The sequence below is a fragment of the Natrix helvetica genome (assembly GCF_964273705.1).
Source record: "Natrix helvetica genome assembly, chromosome: 4".
Taxonomy (NCBI): Eukaryota; Metazoa; Chordata; class Lepidosauria; order Squamata; family Natricidae; genus Natrix; species Natrix helvetica.
In genome coordinates, this window is record NC_138550.1 from 83,799,132 (window position 1) to 83,825,623 (window position 26,492).

Sequence of the window (26,492 nt, forward strand, 5' to 3'; positions counted from 1 at the left end):
TCAGCTTCATGCATTTCAAATGTATGAATAAAAACACAATTATTTCTAAATTTGTGAATTAATTTCCCAATCAAAACAGTGCAAGTTGTACCAGTTCAGGGAAGGTACAGACAAGAATGCATATTACAGAAAATAATTTATAAAATTGATTATGCTAGGAAACATTGTTTAGTGTGTGTATTCAGATAAATTGCAATACAAAAATCTAATGGAGCAATGCACACAGGAGCACCTAAGAATTATTATACAGGAAACCCTCAAAGATACAGAAACAAAAGAAATGAATTTTAAGACTAGAGAAATGCAAATGAAGAAAAGCTGATGTTTATTTGTCTCTTCCAAATAAGAAGTGTTAAAAGTGAAATATCCATTGTGATATTGTGCTATTTCTATTGCAATTTCAATTTTTAAGATTAATTTCATTTATGATGTTTGCAATGATGGCATCTCCTTGCTAACGTTCCCTGGAGAGATATAATCACAAGCTGCTTCTTATTCAATATACCAACTCATGTATTTGTTAGCGCAACTGAATTTTATTTACAAGCATAAAACTATATGCCGATGGAAAATATTTAGAAGGAGCTGTATAGAAATCGTGAAGTCGCATTTGACCTTGTATGTCTGCCCACAATTTAATATCAGCAATATCTCATCTAAAATTGCATTAGATTTCTCACACAAGATTTACTCTTTATGAAACCCTGCTCATATTTCTTCAGATATTTTATTATCTCATCCTTCAGAAACATGCTGGAGAACCTACATAGCAAAGGTTATGATCATAATTTCCTGTCTTTCCTCACAGGTCTTTTTTCTGTTCTAAGATTGTGGTTATCTGTAGTCTCTTGGTGATTCTGTTCTTTCATATATATTCTCAGCCATTTCTTGCTATCTCTCTGGAGTACCAGAGTGCAAACACCTTAGTCTTAGGCACCCAGTACAATAAATGTATCTGATTTTATATTTCAACATATTTTTCTCAAGAGAGTTCCAGTTCAGTTCTGGCTTTTTCTTTCTTTTCTTTTCTTTTCTCATGGGACCTTAAGACTTACTGGGCAACAAACCCCTGTCAGTTAATTTCAAGGTGTTCTTAATGACAAGATACTATTTTTTTTCATCTTGAGAGATTTTTAAAATGCCCTAGTTGGAACTCAGACAGTTTTGCTTTGGTAAGTGTGGAATGGGAGAGTATCAAGAAAGTTCATACAGTATATACGTGTAGACCTTTGAATTTCATCTCGACAAAAGTAGGGGATAAATCTAATAAATACATAAAGACAGTTTTGTTGATATACACCTGCAATTAGTAACAGCCATTACTTATCTGTTCATCCAGTAATTTCACAACAAATTCACTTTATGTAATAACATCATGATGCCTCTTTTCTATTTTTGTGTTTAAATAAATGCTCTGCAGAAATCCATTCTGCAAATCTTTAAAAGGTTTTCTTTGGAGGCTTCTCTTCTTCACCATTGAAAGGGTGCTTGAGAATTTCTTCTGGTGGCATTTTTAGCTTGTTTTCTATGAAGTAGCACTGTTAGTTCGGGTGTTGCAAGATGGACATATCTTCTGCCACCCTGAAGTTTAGCTTAGCCCACTGATGGACCTGATAAAGTTTAATGTTCTGTCAGGATGTTGACCCTTGGGATTGATTGGGTTTGTAGAATCCAGAAGGCTGCTGTTCACTGAAGAAATGGTTTGAAAACAAAATACAGGATACTGGATGTCATCATGAAATAAATATGGCAATACCATAGTACTCCCATTAATTTTAAATTCAAAATTCTCATTTGAAACAAATGTTTGAAAGTAAATACTATTTCATCAATTTGAAAAGAAACTGATAGGTTTCTGGGAGAGGTAGGGCAAATTGAAGATGGCTCTGCAAAAACAGAACCAATCACCACAACAAAGACCAAAGAATCAGTGAGTAGACTAGTTCCTTTGAATCTATACTGATAAGGAGGGGATGGGAGATTGCCCACATATACTCCACATCAGGGATGGGTTCCAGCAGGCACTACTGCCAGTTTGCTTGTAGGCACGCTGCACGCTTGATGTGCACTGCACACTTGATGTGGGCTGCGCGCACATGCACAGTAGAATAAAAATTGTTCTGTGCATGCGCAGAAGCAAAAAGTAAGATGACGTCAACTATGGTGTCGCCTGGAGAACTGGTTTGGGGGCTTGGCAGGCCTTGGTCACTGCTGGTTCCAGTGACCCAGGCCGCCAAACCACTACCAGTTCAGCTGAACTAGTCTGAACCAGTAGGAACCCACCACTGCTCCACATGGCGCCTGCCCCAAGGTGACTGGAAGACAACAGTTTTCTATGGGTTTGGCACCGTGAGACAACATAATTAGCCATTTTGTTCATAACCATAGTAAATTCACAAACTTCATATTTTAATCACTTTCAGAAATTGGTCATTAATGACTTCTAAGCTATTTCAGATCTTTTTTTTCCAAACAAAGTTTTTGTTTTTGTTTTTGTTAAATAATTAAAATTCTTTTGTAGACAGAATATTGTCTGGTTTTCTCCCTTTAACGTTTTCACATATACATAATTCATTTTACATTATATTTCCATTTCCAATTTTAGCTGTATTTCTTTTCTTCTCAGATTCTCCAACTTATAATTTTTATTATATACATAAACAGTGTCTTTTTTTCTTCCCTTTAGAAATAAAAACAAATTTATCATTCCCTTTCCATCTGTTTTCTGTAAATAACATGTATCTTCAAATTCAGTTTTTTTAATGTAATAAGCATTTAACATAATTAATTTACACACTTAAAAGTATTAGTAAAGTTCATTCACATATTAGATACATACTGTTGCCATGATTTAGATATTTCTTTTCATTTTACTAGTTCCCTGTTCCTAGATTCCCCCCCCCCTTTTTTTCCTTTGTATGTCTTATATCTTTTCTCCTGATTTTTTTCTATCACTTTTTGATAGATTGTTTGGATGGCTTTCCCCAGCATTTTTTCTTTTCTACTTCCTATTGCTTCTCTCTCTATTTTTGGCTAATTTCTTTTTTGGATACCATTTTCCTTTTTTCCTCTCTACTCTTTCTGGGCCTCTGTGAATCTCAATAGCATTGTCCAAATGAATTTTATTTTTCATTTCTTTTTTCTACATTGTTAACTTCTTGTTTCACATTTATGTTCCTTGTCTGTTCCTCTCCTATCCCCTGTTCTTTGTGTTTCAGCAATTTTTCTGGCTCTTTTTCTGGTTCTTTATTACCTTTTAATGTTGCTCGTGCATTTTTTAAACATTTCCAGCAATTCCTCAAACATCCTACCCTCCATGTTCAGATTTAACATACTTTTAATGTCTATATATTTTACCACAGTTAATTCAATCCCTCTTCTTATTTCCACTCTTTAATATCAAGTCCCAAAATAGTCCAGTTCACTTCAAAGATCTTTTATTTTCTTCCTCAGCTGAAAGCAAAATGAAGTCAAATAATAGAAAAGGACCACACCCTTCTTCAACAGCTTTGTTTCAAAATGTTATTATGCTTTTTCTCTCCAGTAGGTGGCTGTAACTGTCTCTCTATGCAATCAAATTGATAATTTGTCAAAAGTTACCAAAAATTGAACCAAAAGCTCAGAATCCATGTGTAGATTTTCCAATTTTTCTCCCTTTTGTTTCTTTGAATTCCTCCAGTTCCAATTGTATTGATCAATTCTCCTTGGGCTTAATATTTAATCGCCAATAGTTCCCCCTCTTTCTTTTGGCCACCCCCGCCATCGATCTCTGGCGAGCATTGTTTCTGACCTGTTGGAGAGCTTGCCTCACTCTCCGCAGTTGCCTGAAACACCTCTCCTTGATCCCCGTCCCTTCAGGATGTTTCCGATCCTGGTGGCAGTTTGCCAGCTGGGTTTTTGCATAGCTCCACAGAGCTCGCTATTTCCCCAGCCATTCTCACCTGGACGCTTCCGGGGTCCTCCTATTTCAAATCTTCTGAATGACAAGTTAGAAAAGTCTGTCTTAAAGTCTGAAAGAAACAAAACAAAAAGAATATGAAATAAACAGCAAAAAGCTAAATTATTTTGCTTATAAAAAGTTATAAATAGACTAAGTCCAAAAACAATCAAATATTGAAACTTACAATTAGATCAATTATAAAGTATGAATAACATAGGAATTGGATCCTATTTGGGTTTTTACAAGATTCAATGTAGATAAACGTTTTCATAATTTCAAAAAATGGACACTATCAATGGTGGGATTCAATTTTTTTTACTATCGGTTCTATAGGTGTGGCTTTGTGGGCATGGTGTGGCTTTATGGGCATTGCTTTGTGGGCATGGCAGGGGAAGGATACTGCAACATCCCCATTCCCTCCCCACCCCACTAACCTGCTTCCCAGCTCTGTTCTCCCGTTCAGGGTAACAAAAGAAGATCAGTTGGGAGGCTGGGAGGCAGCGAGGGCAGGGCCAGCCCATTTGCTGGTTCTTCGAAGTACTCAAAATTTCCACTACCGGTTCTCCAGAACCTGTTAGAACTGGATGAATACCACCTCTGGACAGTATAGTATATGGGAATAAAGATGTTATGTAGGAAAATATATACAGGGCTGCAAGATGGTTATGACAATTAAGATACTGAAGGAATCTTTTGAAGAATAGAATCAGAAAACAGTAGCCAGAATTGAAAGTAGCCTGAAATTTAAATTTAAATCTTAGTTAGGTTTACCACAGCAGACAAATGTACTTCTCAATGAGGAAGTTAAATATGTGTCTTTTAATCAGGCTCATTGATACTTTCTCCATCAAAGGCTTTCTTCCTCTGTTTATAGCACATAGGAAAATATTGTATCTCGAGGTTTAATATATCCCTTTTTTAGGTCTCCTGTTGCACTCCATTCCTGAACTCTTAAGGACATTTTACTAAGTTCATATATTCATAATCAGGTTTGTATGCACTACTTGTTTCTTCAACTCCAAAGCCTGTGATTAGTGACAGTCTTGCCAATTTCTATGGTTAACAGCACAGCAGTTTATTTTCCCTACCAAGGTGATGAAATCAATGTTGCGGTAGTTCTTATAATGAGATTTATTTATTTGATTTATATTTCATGGTATCCCATGAGCTCAGAGTGATTTAGCTGCCATGTTAGGAACTTGCAATTCAAGGGAACAAAATAAATGGGAAAATAAAGATGAAATGCAAATTACAGAATGGCAAACATAAAATCAGCTTTGAAAAACCCAAAACTCCATATCACAGGATAAATAACCAGGCGAAAATACCATACAGGGGGCAATGGTTTTTATTGGCAGCTACCTGCTAAATGCCCACTTGGGAAAGAAATGACATAAATTAAGTGTCAGGAATGTTGCTTTCTATGAGCGCTTTCCAGTATGTAAATGATTCATCGCTTAAATGCTATCCATTCTTTCAATTCTATCTGTAGACTTCAGTTATCCAACATGGATGAAAATTATTTCTTTCTTTCTAATTACAGGATTAGAATACAGGATTAGAATACAGGATGCGGTGGCTCAGTGTCTAAGACGCTGAGCTTGTTCATCAGAAAGGTTGGCAGTTTGAATCCCTAGCAGCGTGTAATGGAGTGACCTCCCGTTATTTGTCCCAGTTTCTCCCAACCTAGCAGTTCAAAAGCAGGTAAAAATTCAAGTAGAAAAATAGGAACCATCTTTGGTGGGAAGGTAACAGTGTTCTGTGCACCTTCGGTGTTTAGTCATGGCGGCCACATGACCATGGAGGCATCTTCAGACAGTGCTGGCTCTTCGGCTTTGAAATGGAGAGTTGGAAATGACTAGCACATATGTGCGAGGGGACCTTTACCTTTACCTAATTACATAAGAGCTGTGGCATGCATTGTGCTATTATATGCCCTGATAAATATGGATTGGGATTCCTTGGTGGAGGCAATTTGTAAAGACTAAAACTGACTGAACAATTTGGATGAAAATAATGTTGTCTGTGGAAATCTGGGCGAATTCTTCAGCAGAATAGATGTACTGGAAAATTTTAGAAACACCCACTATCTGATTACCTCAACATAACCAGAAAAGGTCTATTTACATCTTCCTTTGATGATGATAATGATGGCACTGAATGTATCCATGCATAATATCCAAAGACAATTCGGGCAGGATTCCCTGAAAACTTAGTTGCTTGGAGTTTTTATAGTTCTGTTCTGATGCTATGTAATGACATGAATGTCTTTTAGTATATAGAGAAAACATTCAAGCAGTTTTGACAGCAAATATCAATATTTGTCATCCTGATCTGCTTGGATCATTACACACAATAAGGCCAGCCTTCAAATTTAGAGTTATTTTAGAAGATGTGGAAATATTGCAACATCTTTTTCTTTTGTTTTTAAGAGTCAAACACAGTTCTCCTTAATTGATGTTTGTATTATTAACTCATGTGCAAGGCATGTGCACATTTTTTTTCTTCTTGTAATCTTACAGGGCAACTACTGGGCTACTCTCCAAATCCTGTATTAATTTGGAGAATGGATTTCTTCTAGCCAATGTTCATCAGTGAATACGATGGTTCCAGATAATTAATTGTGACATGGAATATCCTAAAAGAGCTACAAAAGAACTGCACTTATTTCTAAAAGGAAATAAAATGTATATTAAGTTTGGATCCCCAATGAGGCTATGAAGTAAAACAGAGCTAACAATTCACCTAAGACATTTTCAGTGATGTTTTAATAAAAGATATGCTATTTTCTTTTTGCAGGTTGGTCTTTATCTTGTCACCAGGTTTGAGGAAAAATTGTGAAAGGTAAAAGAGGAAAGAAATTTAGAGCAGAATGGAGGTGGAATAAATCTAGGATTTTGTGCTCCCAACACTATCTAGTCTTTCTCACTAAGGGAAAAATATATAATAGAAGTTCCTGTCATTATTCAAAGTTATTTACAAAAAAATCATGTGCCTTTTTCTTTGAAATACTTTCAGTTGAATGGATCTCCCGCCCCCTTAATAAGTATTGAGAGATGCAAGGTTATTCTTTTGGCCAATACAAGTCATGCCTTTCCTGTTCTCTTGATTAATTTACTTTCTGTATTAACTTTGTTCTTCCACAGGTTTCCTTGCCTTAATATACTCTTATCAGTGTAGAACATAGTAGATGCAGGTTTAACAAACAGTTTGCCCCTCCTTTGATGAGATAGAAGCTAGTAAAACCCCAGTGGTTTTTTTTCTGTTTATTTTTTCTGTTTATTTAGTAATGGGAAGAGGCAATACTGATCAAAGGTATAACCAAAAGTATTTATTTATTTCACCATTAGTTTTTTTTAGCTAATTTATATCAGTTCAGTAGACCTTTCCTAGTGTTTTTCTTTTGTAAAAGATATATGCAGAGACCTTCCTCCTCCCATCCTGATTCACCTGGCATGGATTTGAAAAAAAATAAAAGCAAGGTTGCAGTAACAAATATTTGGGGAGTACAAACTTTGTGCAATCAAAATTTTTTGGAGGATTGCATTCACCTAAATATAGTTGTCTTCTTTGTATAGTTTTAACAGAATAACAGAGTTGGAAGGAACCTTGGTGGCCTTCTAGTCCAACTCCCGGCTCAAGCAGGAAATCCTATATCAGGGATGTCAAACTCATGTCATCATGGCAGCATCATGTGATGTATTTGGACTTTACCCCCCTTTGCTAAAATAGATGTAGCCAGTGCATGACGCATCCAGCCCGGGGGCTGGGAGTTTGACAGCCCTGCCCTATAACTTGAACTTCTGTGAGGCTGGTGATTGGAGCTGCTGGCTACAAGAGGGGAGTCAGAGAGACAAAGAGGATTAGGTAGTGGCCTTTTAACTCCATTTCATTTAAACTTCCCTGAGGCTGGTGATTGGAGCTGTTTTCTACAAGGGGGGAGTCAGAGAAACAAAGGTAGGGGTCCTTTAACTCCATTTCATTTGAACCTTCCTGAGGCTGGTGATTGGAGCTGTTTTCTACAAGGGAGGAGTCAGAGAGACAAAGGTAGGGGCCCTTTAACTCCATTTCATTTGAACCTTCCTGAGGCTGGTGATTGGAGCTGTTTTCTACAAGGGAGGAGTCAGAGAGACAAAGGTAGGGGCCCTTTAACTCCATTTCATTTGAACCTTCCTGAGGCTGGTGATTGGAGCTGTTTTCTACAAGGGGGGAGTCAGAGAGACAAAGGTAGGGGCCCTTTAACTCTATTTCATTTGAACTTCCCTGAGGCTGGTGATTGGAGCTGTTTTCTACAAGGGGGGAGTCAGAGAGACAAAGGTAGGGGCCCTTTAACTCTATTTCATTTGAACCTTCCTGAGGCTGGTGATTGGAGCTGTTTTCTACAAGGGAGGAGTCAGAGAGACAAAGGTAGGGGCCCTTTAACTCTATTTCATTTGAACTTCCCTGAGGCTGGTGATTGGAGCTGTTTTCTACAAGGGGGGAGTCAGAGAGACAAAGGTAGGGGCCCTTTAACTCTATTTCATTTGAACTTCCCTGAGGCTGGTGATTGGAGCTGTTTTCTACAAGGGGGGAGTCAGAGAGACAAAGGTAGGGGCCCTTTAACTCCGTTTCATTTGAGCTTCCCTGAGGCTGGTGATTGGAGCTGTTTTCTACAAGGGAGGAGTCAGAGAGACAAAGGTAGGGGCCCTTTAACTCCATTTCATTTGAACCTTCCTGAGGCTGGTGATTGGAGCTGTTTTCTACAAGGGAGGAGTCAGAGAGACAAAGGTAGGGGCCCTTTAACTCTATTTCATTTGAACTTCACTGAGGCTGGTGATTGGAGCTGTTTTCTACAAGGGGGGAGTCAGAGAGACAAAGGTAGGGACCCTTTAACTCCATTTAATTTGAACCTTCCTGAGGCTGGTGATTGGAGCTGCTGGCTACAAGAGGGGAGTCAGAGAGACAAAGAGGACTAGGTAGTAGCCTGCATGCCTAATGGCGCACGAATCATGTATTTATTTGGTTTATAAATAAACCAAAATAGGAATAATACATTCTGGATTAGTGCACTTGAAATCGTGATTTTATTTTATTTCAAAATGACCGGCTTAGTTCAATGTAATAACTGTTTTGCACCTGTCTTTCATAGTACTCTTTTCAAATTTGGATACTGTCCCCTTTGTAAACAAATTATTAGTCTACATAGACAGCTTATCTATCTAGAATCTCTAATCTGTGCTCTCCAAGCAGAAATTAGGTGCCCAATTTGGCCATTCCACACTATGGAAACGCCACGCTATCAGGCCCCACTACCGCAAACATCCTGCAGGAGAAGAGTAGTCCGGACAACCATGGGATCTGGCAGGATGAGAGCTGTGAACCATAAACACAAAGCTTTTGCTGTGACCCAGCATAACAGATATAGCGTCCTTGCTGACCTTAATGGGGACACTAAAGAGACAGGTCAAGGTAGTTGTGATAATGATGACTCAAATAAGCAGGATCATGGTCCAAAATGAAGAACTTCCTTTGGAAAGACAAAATGGGGACCCAGGTATCACACATCAGTCGCACAAGAAGATCAAGGTATGTAAAAAGAGAAGTCACCTTCTGGTTGTTGATTCAATTGTAAGGATGTAAATTTAGGAAAGGATATGGAGGTTTTAAAAGAGGTCAGGTGTCTGCCAGGGGCTACTGCCAGCAGAGACAAGAGGTGTATTCTTAAGATAGTCAAGAATGCAAGTAAGGACTGTGACATTGATGCTATTATACATCTTGGCACAAATGATCTGTCCCAAAAAGATGTACTTTCTGTGAAGAATGATTTCCAGAGCTTGGGGCATGAACTTAGTAGTGTAGGTTGTAGGCTTATCTTTTCATGGGTTTTACCAGTATATAAGGAACAAAAAGGGAAGGGCCAGCGTTTAGCAGAGTTTAATGTGTGGCTAAAGGAGTGGTGTAAAAGGGAAGGCTACGGTTTTATTAGTCATGATGCCTGGTCCAATGAAAAACTGTACAAAAGAGATGGTTTGCACCCATCCAAGAAAGGAACTGAGTTACTTGGCATTAAATTCACAGATTTTCTGGATAAACACTTAAACTGAACAGCGGAGCCAGAGAATTAATGGATACAGAACATTTCTGTCTCCAGCAATCTAAAACTCATAGGGTTATCAGTGCATGTAACACAGATGTTTGTGCAGGTAAGAGTATCACTCCTGCTGTCAAGCAAAACCAAGCATTTAATAGTGAATGCCATACTATGTGCATGAATCATACAAGTGGCAAGAAAATAGGGGCAGTCAGGCATAACACAGGTTATGTAGACAGTAAACACAGGGTCAATCAAAATGGACTCAAATGTCTATACACCAATGCACAGAGTATGAGGAATAAACAGGGTGAATTAGAGATTCAAGTAAATGAGGGGAGATATTTTTGCCATTATAGAAACTTGGTGGGATGAAACCCAGAAATGGAACATACAGCTAGAAGGATTTAAATTATTTAAAAGAAATAGACCAAATAAAAGAGGAGGTGGAGTTGCACTATATATAAGAAATAACTACATCTCTACAGAAATAGAGCACAACAATGATGAAACTATCTTGAATGCATTTGGGTCAATATTAAAGGTTGGGGGGGGGGGAACGACTTTGCCATAGGTCTATACTACAGGCCACCCAACCAAGCAGAGGAAGTAGATGAACTTTTTGCTAGTCAGCTAACTAAGGTATGTAGGAAGCACACCACAATAGTAAAGGGGGATTTTAGCTACCCTGACATCAACTGGGAAACAAACTCTGCACCAAGTGGAAGATCCAATAGGTTCCTAACGAACCTAGCAGACAACTTTGTTTCCCAAAAATTAGAGAAGGGAACAAGGGGATCGGCCATATTAGACTTAATTCTCACTAACAGAGAGGAAGTGATAGAAGGTGTTGAAGCCATAGGAACCCTGGGGGCAAGTGACCATGCAATATTGGAATTCAACATTATGCAAACACAAGTAGTAGAACAAAGTCAAACTAGAGTCTTGGATTTTAAGAGAGCTAATTTCAATAAACTTAGAGAGAGCGTGTGAAGAATTCGATGGATGAGAATCCTCAAGGGGAAAAAAACTCAAGAAGTTTGGGAAATTTTGAAAAATGAGATTACAAAAGCTCAGTCTAGCACAATACCAATGAAGAAGAAAAATAACAGCTCCCAAAAGAAACCAGCATGGCTGCATAAAGAACTATCTGACAAATTGAAAGACAAAAAAGTTAAGTATAAAAAGTGGAAAGAGGGGACATAACTAAGGCAGAATATCAGCAAAAAGCCCGAGCCTGTAAAGATGAAGAAAGGAAAACTAAGGCTCACAATGAAAAAAGGCTTGTCACAAAAGTAAAAAACAACAAAAAAGCTTCTTCCAACATGTTAAAAGCAAGAAAAAGGAAACAATTGGTCCATTGTTGGGAGAAAGTGGCAAGAAGGTGACAAGCAACAGGGAGAAAGCGGAACTATTTAATTCATTTTTTGCATCTGTCTTTACACAAAGGGATAAAACAGTCCAACCTATCAAAATCAGCACCAAAAAAATCAGATTAGGAACACAAATTGAAATAGGGAAGAAAATGGTAAGTGGGTATGTGTCTACCCTAGACGAGTACAAATCACCAGGACTGGATGGATTACACCCCAGGGTTCTGAAGGAACTGGCAGACGAGATCTCAGAACCACTGAACTATATCTTTTAGAGATCCTGGAGCACCGGGGAACTGCCAGAGAACTGGAAAAGAGCTGATGTGGTTCCCATCTTCAAAAAAGGAAAAAAAATAGATCCAGGAAAATATAGACCTATCAGCCTGACCTCAATACCAGGAAAGTTTCTGGAGAAGATAATCAAGCAACGAATTAGTGAACACTAGAAGCAAATAAAGTAATAGCCAAAAGCCAACATGGGTTTGTCAAAAACAGGTCATGCCAGGCTAATCTTATTGCATTCTTTGACAAAGTGACAAAATTAGTGGACCAGAGGAATGCCGTCGATATAGTTTCCTTGGACTTCAGTAAAGCTTTTGATAAGGTAGACCATAACCTACTACTAGATAAAGTAGAAGAATGTGGGTTAGACAGCATCACCACCAGATGGATTGGTAACTGGCTGACCAACCGCACTCAATGTGTAGTCCTCAATGGAACTGCCTCTACATGGAGGGAAGTATGCAGTGGAGTACCCCAAGGCTCTGTTTTAGGCCCAGTATTCTTCAACATCTTCATCAATGATCTGGATGAGGGGATAAATGGGGAACTCATCAAATTTGCAGATGACACCAAGCTGGCAGGAATAGCCAACACTCCAGAAGACAGGTTTAAGATACAGAAGGATCTTGACAAACTTGAACATTGGGCACTATCTAATAAAATGAAATTCAATGGTGAAAAGAGTAAGGTTCTACATTTAGGCAAGAAAAACGAAATGCACATGTATAGTATAGGTGGTACCTTGCTCAGTAGTAGTAACTGTGAAAGGGATCTTGGAGTCCTAGTGGACAACCATTTAAATATGAGCCAGCAGTGTGCAGCAGCTGCCAAAAAAGCCAACACAGTTCTGGGCTACATAAACAGAGGGATTGAATTAAGATTATGTGGAGTGTTAATACCACTTTATAATGCCTTGGTAAGGCCACACTTGGAATACTGCATTCAGTTTTGGTCGCCACGATGTAGAAAAGATGTGGAGACTCTAGAAAGAGTGCAGAGAAGAGCAACAAAGATGATTAGGAACTGGAGACTAAAACATATGAAGAACGGTTGCAGGAACTGGGTATGTCTAGTTTAATGAAAAGAAGGACTAGGGGAGACATGATAGCAGTGTTCCAATATCTCAGGGGTTGCCACAAAGAAGAGGGAGTCAAACTATTCTCCAAGGCATGTGAGGGTAGAACAAGGAGCAATGGTTGGAAACTAATCAAGGAGAGAAGCAGCTTAGAATGGAGGAGAAATTTCCTGACAGTTAGAACAATTAATCAGTGGAACAGCTTGCCTCCAGCAGTTGTGAATGCCCCAACACTGGAAGTCTTTAAGAAGATGTTGGATAGCCATTTGTCTGGAATGATATATGGTTTCCTGTCTAGGCAGGAGGTTGGACTAGAAGACCTCCAGGGTTCCTTCCAACTCTGCTATTGTATTATATATCATTTCAGACAAATGACTATCCAATCCCTTCTTTAAAACCTCCAGTGATGGAGCACCCACAACCTCTGAATGCAACCCATTCTACTGATGTATTATTCTCATTGTCAGAAAATTTCTCCTTAGTTCTAGATTGCTTCTCTCCTTGATTGATTTCCACCCATTGCTTCTTGTCTTGCCTTCTGGTGCTATGGAAAATAGGTTGACCTCCTCTTCTTTGTGGCAGCTCCTTAGATTTTGGAAGACTGCTATCATGTCACCCCTAGTCCTTATTTTCATTAAAATAGACATACCTGATTCCTGCAACTGTTCTTGATATGTTTTAACTCTAGTTTTTAGTTTTGCTCGAGCAACAATTGGAATTTAAAAGATGCAGGAGAAATATCAAATATCAGTAAGAAATTTCAGAGTAAATGATAACAACAAGGAGGGGGCAGTTAGCCAGATGAAATTGTGTTGGCGAGACAATGCCTACACTCATATAGCTAGATTTAGGCAATTGCAATAGACTCTCTCCAACAACAGGTGGCAACACAATCCATATTATACTTCTTTATATTCATTGATCCAGGCTTGCTTCTCTGTCCAATTGGTGAGTTTGGGGAAAGTGTGTCACTACAAAAAAAAAAAAAAAAAAGGAGTTTCTAAAATGCAGTTCAGTATGCCTGATTGATTTCCCCCATTCTTGCTTTTAAACAATGTGGTAATAGTTCTATATTCCAATAAAAGTTTTCTAGTGATCAGACAATTTTTTAAATGCTAGTTTATTTTGGGTTAGGTATCTTTCATCTTTTGTTATTCCGTCTGGTTTTTTAATGTTTGCAAGACCGTGTGATTCTTCAAAAACAACAGAGGAATTAAAACAGTAGGAGGAAAATATATATTAAAATATGTTTTTCCTAAGCCTCCAGCAGGATTTTTTTTCCTCTTTTGCTATGGAGCCATAGAGCTTCTGAAAAATGAATAACTCTGCTGCAACCATTTCCTCTGTCCCGAAAGAAAATCAGGTGAGTTATAATCAAGGAGGTGTATTCCATCAGAAATTAAAACAGCTGGCAGAATCTCAGAGGGATGCCAGTGCAAACTCATATATCATAAGGTGAGAGGCAATGCATGCGGCTCCTTTCTCTGAGGCCTCGTTGGAGAGACAGATAATTAATTTGCAGGATTCCAGTAAAGATCACAAAATTGGAACTGTTACTTCCCATAAATAAAGCAAGAATAAAATTAGATTATTATGCATGATACAGCCTAAAAAGAGATTTGCTGTTTTAACAACCACAGCACACTACTGTTGCCTGTTCATTTTGTAAGTAACTACAAGTTCAAGATTTCTTTAAAATTTATTTTTATTTAATACATTTATAGGCTGTCCATCTCCTACACATGACTCTGGGGGGTTAAAAATTAAAAGAGAGTAAAAGCAATAAAACAACCAAAATTAAAGACAACAGAAGTAACATAAAAGCAGCAGCTGTGAACACCCACAAACACCCCAAATAATGATAAAATCATACTATTAGGGTAACAATTGAGGAAAACCCCAAGTTTTTGGTGCTTTGGAAAGGGCCAGTAGAGTTCAGGTATTTTTAATTTCTGGATAGGTGAAGTTCCAGATGATGCTTAGCAAGACAGAAAACAGTCCCCCCTGGGTGCCAACAGGTGCTCTTTGTTACAGATGGTACCTGGAACATTCATCTTCTGTCAGATTTAACAGGATAGTAAATAAACACCACTGGGGAGAGATGTTTCTATAAATAAAGTTTCTTCTCTGTTTATATACAATAGCTTGCCTTGTTAGTATTGGTGGGTTGATCCTTGGTAGCTCTTTGACTAGACTGTTGTTTATTGCTTGATTGTTTCAACTAAGAAACTGTGAGCACCTTAGACCAAGCTAACTCCAATAAGCCTATGGAATTCCTGGAAGTTTGGCCTCAGACATACCAACCATCAACAGGCACATAGAGATAAACAACTTGTTAGGGTTCTAAATACCATGCAGAAATAAATCATTGTCCAAGGCAAAACATCCTTAAAGGTGCAATTTATTCCGCAGGCATGTTAGCATGGCTATGGAAAATTCCAACTCTGAATTACATCCTGTAAGTTCACCCAGTTGAAAGTTCATGATCTCTCCCCACACCCACAAATCAATCACATGTTCCAATCATCATCTTCCACGCTGGCATGTACACCCATCTTCTTCCGGCCAGGTGTCGATGTGCGGAGACAAAAGATGACCTTAGCTTCTATAAAAGAATGTCAACATACATTCCACAGTCCTACTCCTTTCTATTCCCCCCTCCCAACTACTACACTAATGAAACAGCATAGAGAATTATTAAAAAGTGTGGCAGGCCAAAGATCCTAAAAAGAATATAATTACAGGCCTGACACAACTTCTACATTCCATTCAAAGGAAACAATAAAAAAGCTAAAAAGGAAACAAAAAGATCTCCTTGCTAGCAATCAACACCCAGGTAGACAGGGATTAACACTAAGATTACATCAACTATACTACAATATTGTAGTATATTAACAAAGAACAAAGCCCATTCCCTTCTAGCATTAAAGATATTACCTAGTCTAGTAAAGGAACATCTGCAAGCAAACAACCAAGATTAGAGAGCACCAGGACTCCCTAATATAAGTGATTGTAAGCAGTGCCTCCTAACTCAGCAATGGGCACAACATAAAGCTATGAAAAATCTTTCCTGGCCACAGCTTGCCCATTGAGTAGAAGCCACAAGTCCAGGAGGATCCCCCAAATTGTGCACAGCATCTATCTAAGAGAGAACAAGAGATGCAAGGTCCTCCAAACCAGGGGATCCCTAAACTCGAAACCATGCAGACTTACCAGGGTTGATCTAAATATTGTTATTCTCCATCCAGACACCCACAACCTTCTGACACTAAACCAAATTTCCTTGGCATCACTCAGATGGCTGAAGATGTAGATACATATGACTGAATATCATCTGTGTACTATTCTACAATAGAATTCCCTATACCACCAGACTTGAAATTTTGGGTTTGGACAATCTGGAACTGTGCCGCCTGTGGTATGAGCAAAGCACAGTACATAATATTGTCTGTTTCAACATCTTACCTGTCAATGACTTATTCAGCTTCAACCTCAATTATACATGAGAAAACAATTGATACAAACTCAAAGTAAACTGTTCCAAACTTGATTGCAGAAAATGCGAGTTCAGCAACACTGTAGTCAACGCCTGGAATGCTCTACATGTCTCCATTGTTGCATCCTCTAACCCTCACAGCTTCAACCTTAAACTGTCTACCGTGGACCTTACCCCATTCCTAAGAGGTCCAGAAAGGGGGTGTCCATAAGCGCACCAGCGTGCCTACCGTCCCTGTCCTATTGTCCCCATTTATTTATATTCATTTATTTTGTTCATATCCATGTTTATATTTATACCTGCTATCTTGTACATGTTTGACAAACTAATAAATACAAAATGCAAATAGTAATAATGCCATTGTTGTTAAACAGGAGAGGAAAAAGCACCAAGCCCTATAGCACTCCACATAGCAGAGACCATGGACTGCACCTCTCCTCTCCTATCAACTCTGACTGGACCTGGAGGAAGGGGATGAACCAACACAACATGGTTTCTTTTTACATATACTCTTTCAAACCTGCTATCTTTATCTTATGCCTATAACTTTCTTTTATTTAAATTGGGAACTTTGTTTTCACTTTGCTAAATTTCATTCTTTTTTAAATTTTTAAATCAGTCAAAATCATACACTTTGTTTCTGTTTTCTAGACTTTTAGACTTTTTGTCTAGGAATGTAAGAAAAGTCTCTTCATTCAAGTTATTTATGTAAGCGTTGAAGAGAACTAGATACAGGACTGGACCATAGTCAACTTAATACCTCACCTTTTTGTTTATTTGTTTGATGAGGAACTTCTCAAGCATAGTTTTAGAGCGATTGTTAGCCATTTCAACCTTGTCATCTATTTTTTTTTAAAGCACTGGTATGACTCAATAAATGAGATTGCTCATTTCTTTCTGCTGAGAACTAAGACTATTAACAGAAGAATCCAACAACTCTTTGTATCAGATAACTTTCAATGCTGATAACTCTTTGGCTAATTGCAAATGCCATTTGAAGCCCATCATGATGCATGTTCTAATGAATAATGTGCTAAATATGATGCTAATCTTGAGGTTTTATATCATGTCAGTGCAGTGGTGGGTTCTGGCTCCTGTTACAACTGGTACGCTGCAATGGGGCCGGGCATCCACCACGTGCATGCACCCAGCGCACGCATGCATATCCACCTCCCGCGATGCTCCAGCTGCTTGGTGGAGCATCACACAGGCATCATACACTGCATGCGCCTGTGCAAATGCCCCAGTCAGCTCAAATAAAGGTAAGGAGAGCAGGTGGGCCCTCCAGAGCACCATACTGGAACGGTACCTGGTACTCCCAGCAGGCACCGGTACGCACGTACTGGGACATACTGGTTGTATCCCACCACTGTGTCAGTGGCAACTTCATGAGAGAATTGTCTTGGTTTTTGTTTTGTTTTTGAGCAGATGTGAAATACAGCATAATAGAGATTTAAGTCAAGTGGGGAAAGTAGCAAGCAAATGCTAAGTTAATGACATTTGATTTTGATCCAGAGATGAACAAAAGCTAATGCAATCTGGGATCAAAATGATGATATTCCATTTCAGTGAAGAATGGGAAAAAGAAAGAGAGAGCAACCTTCTATAGTTTGTTTTATTATTTGAATATCTCTGGTATGCTGTCTTTTCATATAATTTGCATACAAACAGATATATGATAATTTTTTTAAAGGAAAGATTTGATTCCACAAAAGCAGTAGGGTATTAGGCGCTCTATACAAATCCTTTAACATTGTCAATGCTGCAAAAGGAAGGGTAATGAATTGTCTTTCAAGGCACATGGTGTAATCACATCACTCAGCTGTATTTATTTGACTTCTGCTGGACTAAGTATTTGAAAAATGAAGACACCCCTCTGACTAAAGTCTTGTTCATGCATTCACCTGAAGTTCACTTTAAGGACATGAGCCAAAGAAACTTTCCCTTCCCCTATGCATACTTTTTCATGCCTTTTCTATTCTAAATCCTACAATAGAGGAAGACAAGTTCTAAAAGAGAGAAGAGTCTAACTTAAAATCTGTAATTAATGGAATTAATGGGATTGAAGTAATGGGATTGATGTTGAGGGAAGACAAATTGTTTTTTTTTTCCTGCACAAATCAGCTGATTTCAACCCAGCACTTTAGAGTTAGTCTCTTTGAGTAAAATGTTCAACATTTGAGAATTCTTGGAGGGAAATATTAAGGGAAACTGAGGGAGGAAAAGACAATTTCTCCTCACCTTTTTGGAGGGAGAATTTTTATGCCTCTTTGTATACTTTATATGAGTGACCCACAACTCAAGTCTTTGTGAAAATGATTCCCTTATTCTTCTTGAAATTTTGAAATCCATCTCCCACTGTAGCCAACCATTTACAATGCAAATTCAGCAGGGTTTTGCTTTTCCCCATTTGGAAGGAACTATACTAAAATGATTTTAGATAACTCACCAGAGTTTTCAATATTTTAACTCTAGAAATTTAGTTCTTATTAGTGTACCATAGTCCTTATTATCTTCAGCTTATTGAAGAAAAGTTAAGCTATTACTTGATGGCTCAACACAACATCATTCAGACTGATTTTTCTCAGGCTGCTAATTGAAAACCCAAGACTATTTTCAAAATAAAAAGAAAACCAAACTCTCAATTTTCAATAATTTGCAGCCTTTGAATAATGCCTTAAAATTACGATCTATATTGATTTGTCTCTTTTTACATGGTGCTAGAACTAATTCTGGATTTGCTCAGTTTTATTTTTCTGCATTGGTATTCAGGTGAATGGTGAGCTAAGCCACTGTCTAATGCTTCTGGTTGTCTAGGAAGGCTCCAGTTTCTGCTGCCTTTATTTCTATACTTTACATTGTGCATTGGTTCCAAAACTTCACTTACTATTATTGTGACTGCAATGTATCAAATGCACATTATCTGAATATAAGATTAATTAAATTGATCATAAATATTTATGACTCCTCCTGTACTTTTAGATGATTCTCTGGCATTGGCATGTCATTTTTTTCCCACTTTCAATTTCCAAATATCAGGGGTACTCAAAGGTTGTGCCATGCCTTGGGGATTGTAATATATTTTGCTTACTTTAATATAATTTAGATGTGCTTGGTAAGTAACTACATACATATCATAACTTTTTAACAATAGATAGAACACTTTACAGTTGTCTAGGACAGTTAGTATGCATGCCAGAATCTATCAAAACAGGAACTGTAGGAGCCATATTGAATCCTTGATATTAAATATTAAAGGAATAAAGAACTTAGCAGGTGTGATTGGATGGCTGCTGTATATTGAAATTTCAGCATATTTGCTCGGTACACACACACACACACACAGAGGATGTGGTAATGGCCTTGATATTCATTTGTGGTTTGACAGCCGGAATGTTACAAATATATTGGGAAGATGGAGTGCATTACAGGATTTCTATCATGTAAAGTGACAGGCTTGTGTTTAAAGTAATCTCTCTGACTTCTGGCATCCATTTTCTCCTTCCTAAGTTAAACATTTTCTAAAATGGCTTTGTAATCTCAGATAGCATCCATTTGATGCTTTCTTCTCCCTCTTTTAACTTCTTGCTCATATAAGGTGAGGTATAGTATTATATTTGTCAGAGATATCACATGCAATTTTTGCTTCATATGGGTTTCACAACTCAGGGAATAGAATGTGGCCCTTAGTTATATTGAAATGTGCCCCCCCCCCCAATGAGTACTAAAATATCAAGGATCTACAAAATATAGACTTCTAAGTCTTAGAAGTTGGGAGAGCAGTTGAAAATAATAAATTAGGAGAAGATGGATTGTTTTTTTAAAAAAATGGTTTGTCCCCTTCTTTCATGCCAAGAGAGAAAGAGTGTTACTATACTGCAAAAAGAAAAAAAAAAGAATGAGGCAAGTATTTGTAGAACCCTTGCATTCTGTAAGAATTAAAATTGTCCAGAAACACTGTATATACAGATAGGCCAATTGCTCATAACAATCATGGTTAATGTATGCTTCTCCACTATATTCCACCCTCCCGTTAAATTTCCATGCCTACCTGTCTGCTTGTCTTCGATCACTGGGGTAGAATAGGTGAGAAAAGAATAATTTGAAATCTGAGGAGAATGGTGAAACTGTTGATGATATTTGGGGTTCTAAATCTTGATATCTTGTGTCATTCACTTTTGTAACACAGAGGTGCTTCCCCCAAACAATGTAGCTGGTAGGTCATTACATAAAGTTATTGCCCTAAAATTTAAGAGTTTTGCAGCTATGTCCTAATTATTGTGGACACAAATTTTGTGTTCAATTATGCTCTCATCTTAAAATAGCAGTGCTCTTGGCTGTCACTTCATGCCTCTATTCCACTGCTCTAGGAAGACCCTTGTGTGCTATCAAATATGTCAGATAAATTTGTTGGAAGAAATTCATTATGCTATGCAAAAGTAAATTGACAATTCATAATATGCTATTAAGTGAACTTGAATTATTGGAAAGACTCCATAAGACAATGGCAATGACCAAAGTCTAAGCCGTAGCTCAATAGTAATGGAAGCCTCCAAAAATTCACCCCTTGTGAAAATAATTTGTCTAGGACCTTCATTGTTGATGGAGCCTGAGTGATATGAAGAATTATGTTCCTGCCAGAATATCAGACATTTATCTCCAAGCTACATTTTCCTATCCCAAAGAAGTGTTAAACTGAATTGACACATCAGTTTGTAGGGGCAACGGAATGAACATTTGCATTTATTACTGTCGGAGTCTACTTTCTTAGAAGAAATAATGCCAAGGGGCAACTTCCTTATTTGCACTGAGCAATAATTCTGAGGATTTTTCTTCTTCTTTTGGCTGCATGGCTTTTTCTCTCTTTTTGATTGCATGCAACTATTCTCAGTGCAGCAGATTGGTCTCTCTTGTTATGTGCACAGAGTTCCCAAATGAAACTCAAAATCAACATGGAGTTTCTATATGGGCATTCTATAATGAGGTCAAATGAGATGCGACTTTTTAATCATTGACCTCAGGACTATTCTTCTAATTAGTTATTGGTCTTTTTTTTTTTACTCTATAGGGCATTCTTTGTTTAAGGTCTTACACTATTTGTAGACATGTGATAGAAAATGTAATGCACTGTACCCTATGGGACAGTACTGTTTTATCTACATTTCAAATATGGAAGGACATTACAGAATACCTACCAACATGTTATTCTTTTAGGCATAAATATTTAGTTTCAATTATGGTAGATAGTAGTTTCTGGGGCTATTTTAAAAAAAAGATGTTGCTCTTAGTAGTAGATGTACTTTCTTTCTCTCTGGTATGCTTTGATTGGAAAAACTAGAAACCTAAGAAGGGTTATTTGTGTGTGTGTGTGTGTGTGTGTGTGTTTATTTATTTATTTAGTAAACATCAGGAATCTGTTATTAATCGCATAACTTCAGTTGTAATTGTTGTTTGCTGCAAAGATCATAGTTATAAATGTTTTTAACACCCACCCATACACACATATATTAAACATGAAGATACACTATTATTTTTATGAGAAAGTAACATTTATTTTTCAGGTGTTTTTTTTTTAAATTTAAGTTTATTGAGCTACGAATTCAACATGATCACATCATGTAACATGATACTTAGAATCATATTACATCAGACTGCAGATAGGGGATTTATTCTTCCCTGGTAAAGTGATGATGATGATGATGATGATGATGATGATGAGGAGGAGGAGGAGGAGGAGGAGGAGGAGGAGGAGGAGGAGGAGGAGGAGGAGGAGGAGGAGGATGACTTTAAAAAAAAGAAAATGAGCATAATGTGCCTATTGGAGAATTTTAAAAATGTGATCCCACTCTGAATCTTCTAATTCAACCATATATTCCTGCTTCTGAATGTATATATCTCATCTGCTGGTTTTTCAATAAGTATTGTATATTGAACTAGCTTTCTTTAAAAGGAGAGTGCTCTAAAATATTTGCACTGGCTAGGAGTATTTTTTTAGTCATTTGATGCAGAAGATTGCATTTGGACATTTTCTTCCCAATACTATTTGTTCCAGGGAAAATTATCATTTAATTCATCTCCTGCCACAGTTGTAGGGATAACACAGAGAAATACCATCTAGAGAGTCTGGAAATCCAGGCACAGAGCAGTTTAGGATATATACATACCCTGTAGTTAATCTTTGTCTTCCTTTTTTAATAATCTGCCTTTGAATAGCTTTATTGAGTTTCACACTTTTGGTAGCCATAGAATGCTGATATCATAAAATTTAATCTCTCAGCACTTTTAGTGTGAACTCATTTTGCTTCTTGGGTTGCTCTCCTTCGGGTTTTTTTTTTTTTTTGTTAATCTGCTCCAAATCAAGGCAAATGTTGAAATAAACCTTCCTGTTTTTAAAAGCCTCCATAGTTTTAGTTTTTACTAAAGGCGGTTGATTAAAAAGCCCCAAAAGAAAGTCACCATCCACAATCTTTTAAGGAATGTTGTGTCATTATTAATGGGTTGAAACATTTTATGTCTGTTGATGACAAAAACTACAAATTGGGAGTGCTCTTTTCTGATTTTCTAATAAGTGCAAGACACAAATGGAATTAAAGTGAGCAATCATGTCTATGACTTTCACATGGTCTCCAAGGCCCCATTTTTTGCATCACACATCCCCCCCCTGAAATTTAACAATAAGTCACTGATGAATGATGAAGTCATTTCTAATCTTTCTGTGGATAGGAAACAGAAATGATATATAAGCCATAAAAAGGTAACAGATCCCTCCATATGGCTTTGATGACACTGACATGGAAATGTATTGCAACTGCTTTTCTCTGGAATGCTGTTTTGACTTCATAGGTTAGGATATGGCCCTCAGAATTCTTGTGATCTTCCTAGATAAAGCCACTTAGTTCATAACACATCTCCCCTGAACCACACACAACAACCCTCAGGAATTGTAGTCAACTTACTTGTGGAATATAGTTGTTTGGCCTACTCTTTTGCCCCCAAACATATAGAAATAAAACAAACTTCATGGTAGCTGAAAGATTGCCAGCCTGAGCTATATACTGCATACCTGTTCTAGAAAGTGCTTCCAAAATTGTTCTACAAAACATTAAAACTACCACTATTCTTTTTAGCACTTTATAGCTATCTATAAAAATCTATATAAATATCACTGTTATGTACATAAAATGGAGATCTATAACTGCATTCCTTTCCTATAATGCCAAGATTTATAACTGTGGGATGACTCATCACATGTCAGTTAGCCAGAAAGCGCACTCTGATAAGAACAAGATGTTGCAGATGTTATTAAAAATGATATCTTTATGTCTAATTCAGTTTACAAGAAGGAAGTGAAATGGTACATCGTTGCTTTGGGAAAAAACGATAGGAGAGAAATGAAAGACAACAGCTGTTGTGAAAAGATTGTGGATAGTGAAAAAAGCAACAGGGGACCCAGAAGAAAAAAACCAGCCAATTTGTTCTAAAAGCAATATAGGGCTTAGAGAAGAGAAGAGGGAAGAAGGTTAAACTTATGCTGCGTTTCATTGGAGTGTCATTTTAACATTGCAGAATAAATTCTATTGTCTTCTGAATCCTCAACAATAGCAGCTACTTACCATTTTATTCATGGCACTTGAAGAAAAATTGTAAAAGGCTTTCTGATGTTTGCTTATTTATCTAATATTTATGGCTGCCCATATGAGGGCATGTCCACGATTTCCCCAGTTTAATGTTAGTCAACCCAATGCAAATATTATTCTAAGGTGCCTAATGGTTTGACCAGTAGAGGGGTCAAACTCTAGTTCTCATCAGCCTTGGTTCAGCAAATGATGGGGAACAACAGGGACTGCAGTAGTAGGCATCTGGTGCAAGCTAGGATGATGTCACATATATCATAATGTCACTGGGCAAATGACATAAACATTTCAATTTGTGTTGTTTACCTGATTTCATGATAGTTAACTGTCCTTGGTAATTTTCCTGGAAAACATGGACAGGGGGGAGAATAGAGAGAATTAAAGAGGGCCCATATCTCTTCCCCCTTATTTCAATCAGTAGTTAAAACATCCTTTCATATTGCAAATAAATTGGTTTCAGTTTTGGATTGATCTCTAAGTGGCAGTTGAGAAACTGTTCCCTCTAGATCTTTCTATTTCCCAACAAGGAAAAATGTGTAATATTAGGTGATCAATATCCTTAGTGTATTTATCAATAATGAATCGATATTTGTGGTATAGTTGAGTTTCATTGGGACTGATCTGAAAAGCCACAGCTGGAAAACTTCATTCCAAGAAGAATTTGGAACTTGGACTTCTGAAATTCATTCACCTCAATTATTTTATGATAGATGTCTTTAGTCAGGAAATCCATGGAGAATTTCCCCCTCACTGTCAGGATAGGGACCTTTTCCCTGTGACACTCACCAACAAGCTACCATACAATAATTGCTTATTGTTGAATCACATCAATAGATTACCCCATTAGTACATTTCTCAATGCCAGCCAAACAGACTTTTAGCAGAGAGATACCTAAATTAGTAGCTATATAGTTACCAAAATGATCTTGTAGTTCCTTAATTCCAGAAAGATAATCCAGTGTGGAAAGGACAAAAGAGGAAAAGTTGACAAAAAGAAGGGAACACAATACCACTCTGCTACTATATGCACTGCATGAACATGCACACACAGTTTAGACTGGTAAGTTTCCTAATTTATAACCTTAAATATTGGCCTTTGAAGATTCATTCCATGTTGGTATCCTTTTTATTATTATTTTTAATTATTATTATTTTTATAAATAATTTTTAAAAAATCCACACTCTTTTTCAGTTTCCCTAGTATATATAGGCTTCTCCAAGTATAGTGTGCCTATTATATGTAAATGTATGTTTTGTGGCTGTTTTCAAACTGGTTATAAGTAGTTCTGGGGTGATCTGTTGTAACTTAAAATGTTTGCTAAGCATTTGGTCATTAAGCAAGGACTACCTGTAGTTTTGAAAGAACTTTGCTGGCTTAATTTATTCTGAATAAAAAAGTAAAGAGTTGGCAAAATAAAGCCAATTGAAGGATTATATTAGTAGTCTGTACCTTTAATGCAACCAGTGTAATTCCTTATATAATTATTCTATGTATTTGAACTGTGGTGGTGCAGTAGTTAGAATCCAGTACTGCAAGCTATTTCTGCTGACTGCTGGCTGCAGTTCAGCAGTTCAATTCTCACCAGCTCATGGTTGATTCAGCTTCCATTCTTCTGAGGTGGGTAAAATGAGGACCCAGATTGTTGGGGGCAATATGCTGACTCTGTAAACTGCTTAAAGAAGGAGGTAAAGCACTGTGAAGTGATATAAAAGTCTAAATGCTATTGCTATTTTAATCTTCATGAGATGAAGGCCTAGCCTCTCAAATCAGAAAGCAATGCCAAGGCTATATCTTCTGATTGACTGATCCTAGAATATAAAACTGACTGTATCTCTCCCGAGAGAACTTAGAATGAAAAGTCATTATACTGAAAGATAGCATCCCTTTCTCCACATAATCTTTTAATGTGGTTTCTCTAGCCAGCCCTCAATCGTGATTTTTATGGAAAGGGTACTCTATAGTTAAGATGATAATAATGTAAAGGGAACGGAGAGGTTAGATATTCCAAGAAAACAAACAAACGTGAATTTAGAGTAGATGGAGGGAAAAAGAGAACTGTGTTGGCTCCTTATGATTACAACATCTGTGTTTGAATTATTTTCCAAATAATTCAAACTAAAGACTTCAGTTTAGTTCCTGAATATTGATCTCTATAGTCAAAGGCATGATGAGATGCTCATATTAGAAAATGACTCACTGTTTTACAATACTCTAGGGAGGGGATTTCGCCTTTCTATATCCCTAAATAGCTTATACTGGCTAAATCACATATTTCAGTATAAAAGTAATGAGTTAAGTGGGTTTTCTATTTACCAGGAACCAAACGCAAAATGAATTATAGTTAGTATTCAGTAATAATTATGTGTAAATCTATATAATACCCATATTTATTGCTGTTTTATTTATTTATCTCTGAAAATAGAATACTGTTGGTAGCAATAATACTACTTATGCATTTCTATTTAACTTCAGCTTTACCTTCTAACTTTGAAGAACTAAAATCATTGTAAAATACAGTAAGACTATAATTAAATCTTTATCTGTATGCATTTCATGCTTCATATCTGTGAGATTAAAATCAACTCTAATGTAAATTATTTAATTAAATGATTTTCCTAATA

General features: G+C 37.2%; 1 protein-coding gene across 1 annotated transcript in view; it reads right to left on the reverse strand.

Moving 5' to 3' along the window:
• Nucleotides 1–657: 657 nt before the first annotated feature.
• LOC309390633 (uncharacterized protein) overlaps nt 658–26,492 on the reverse strand; it is a 96,920-nt gene continuing 71,085 nt past the window's right edge. Inside the window, exons 3-4 of the mRNA XM_081950170.1 lie at nt 3,942–4,010; nt 658–1,689 (exon numbers count right to left, since the gene is read on the reverse strand). Coding sequence (XP_081806296.1) covers nt 1,589–1,689; nt 3,942–4,010 — 170 coding nt within the window. The 3' untranslated portion in view covers nt 658–1,588. The remainder of the gene's footprint in view (nt 1,690–3,941; nt 4,011–26,492) is intronic.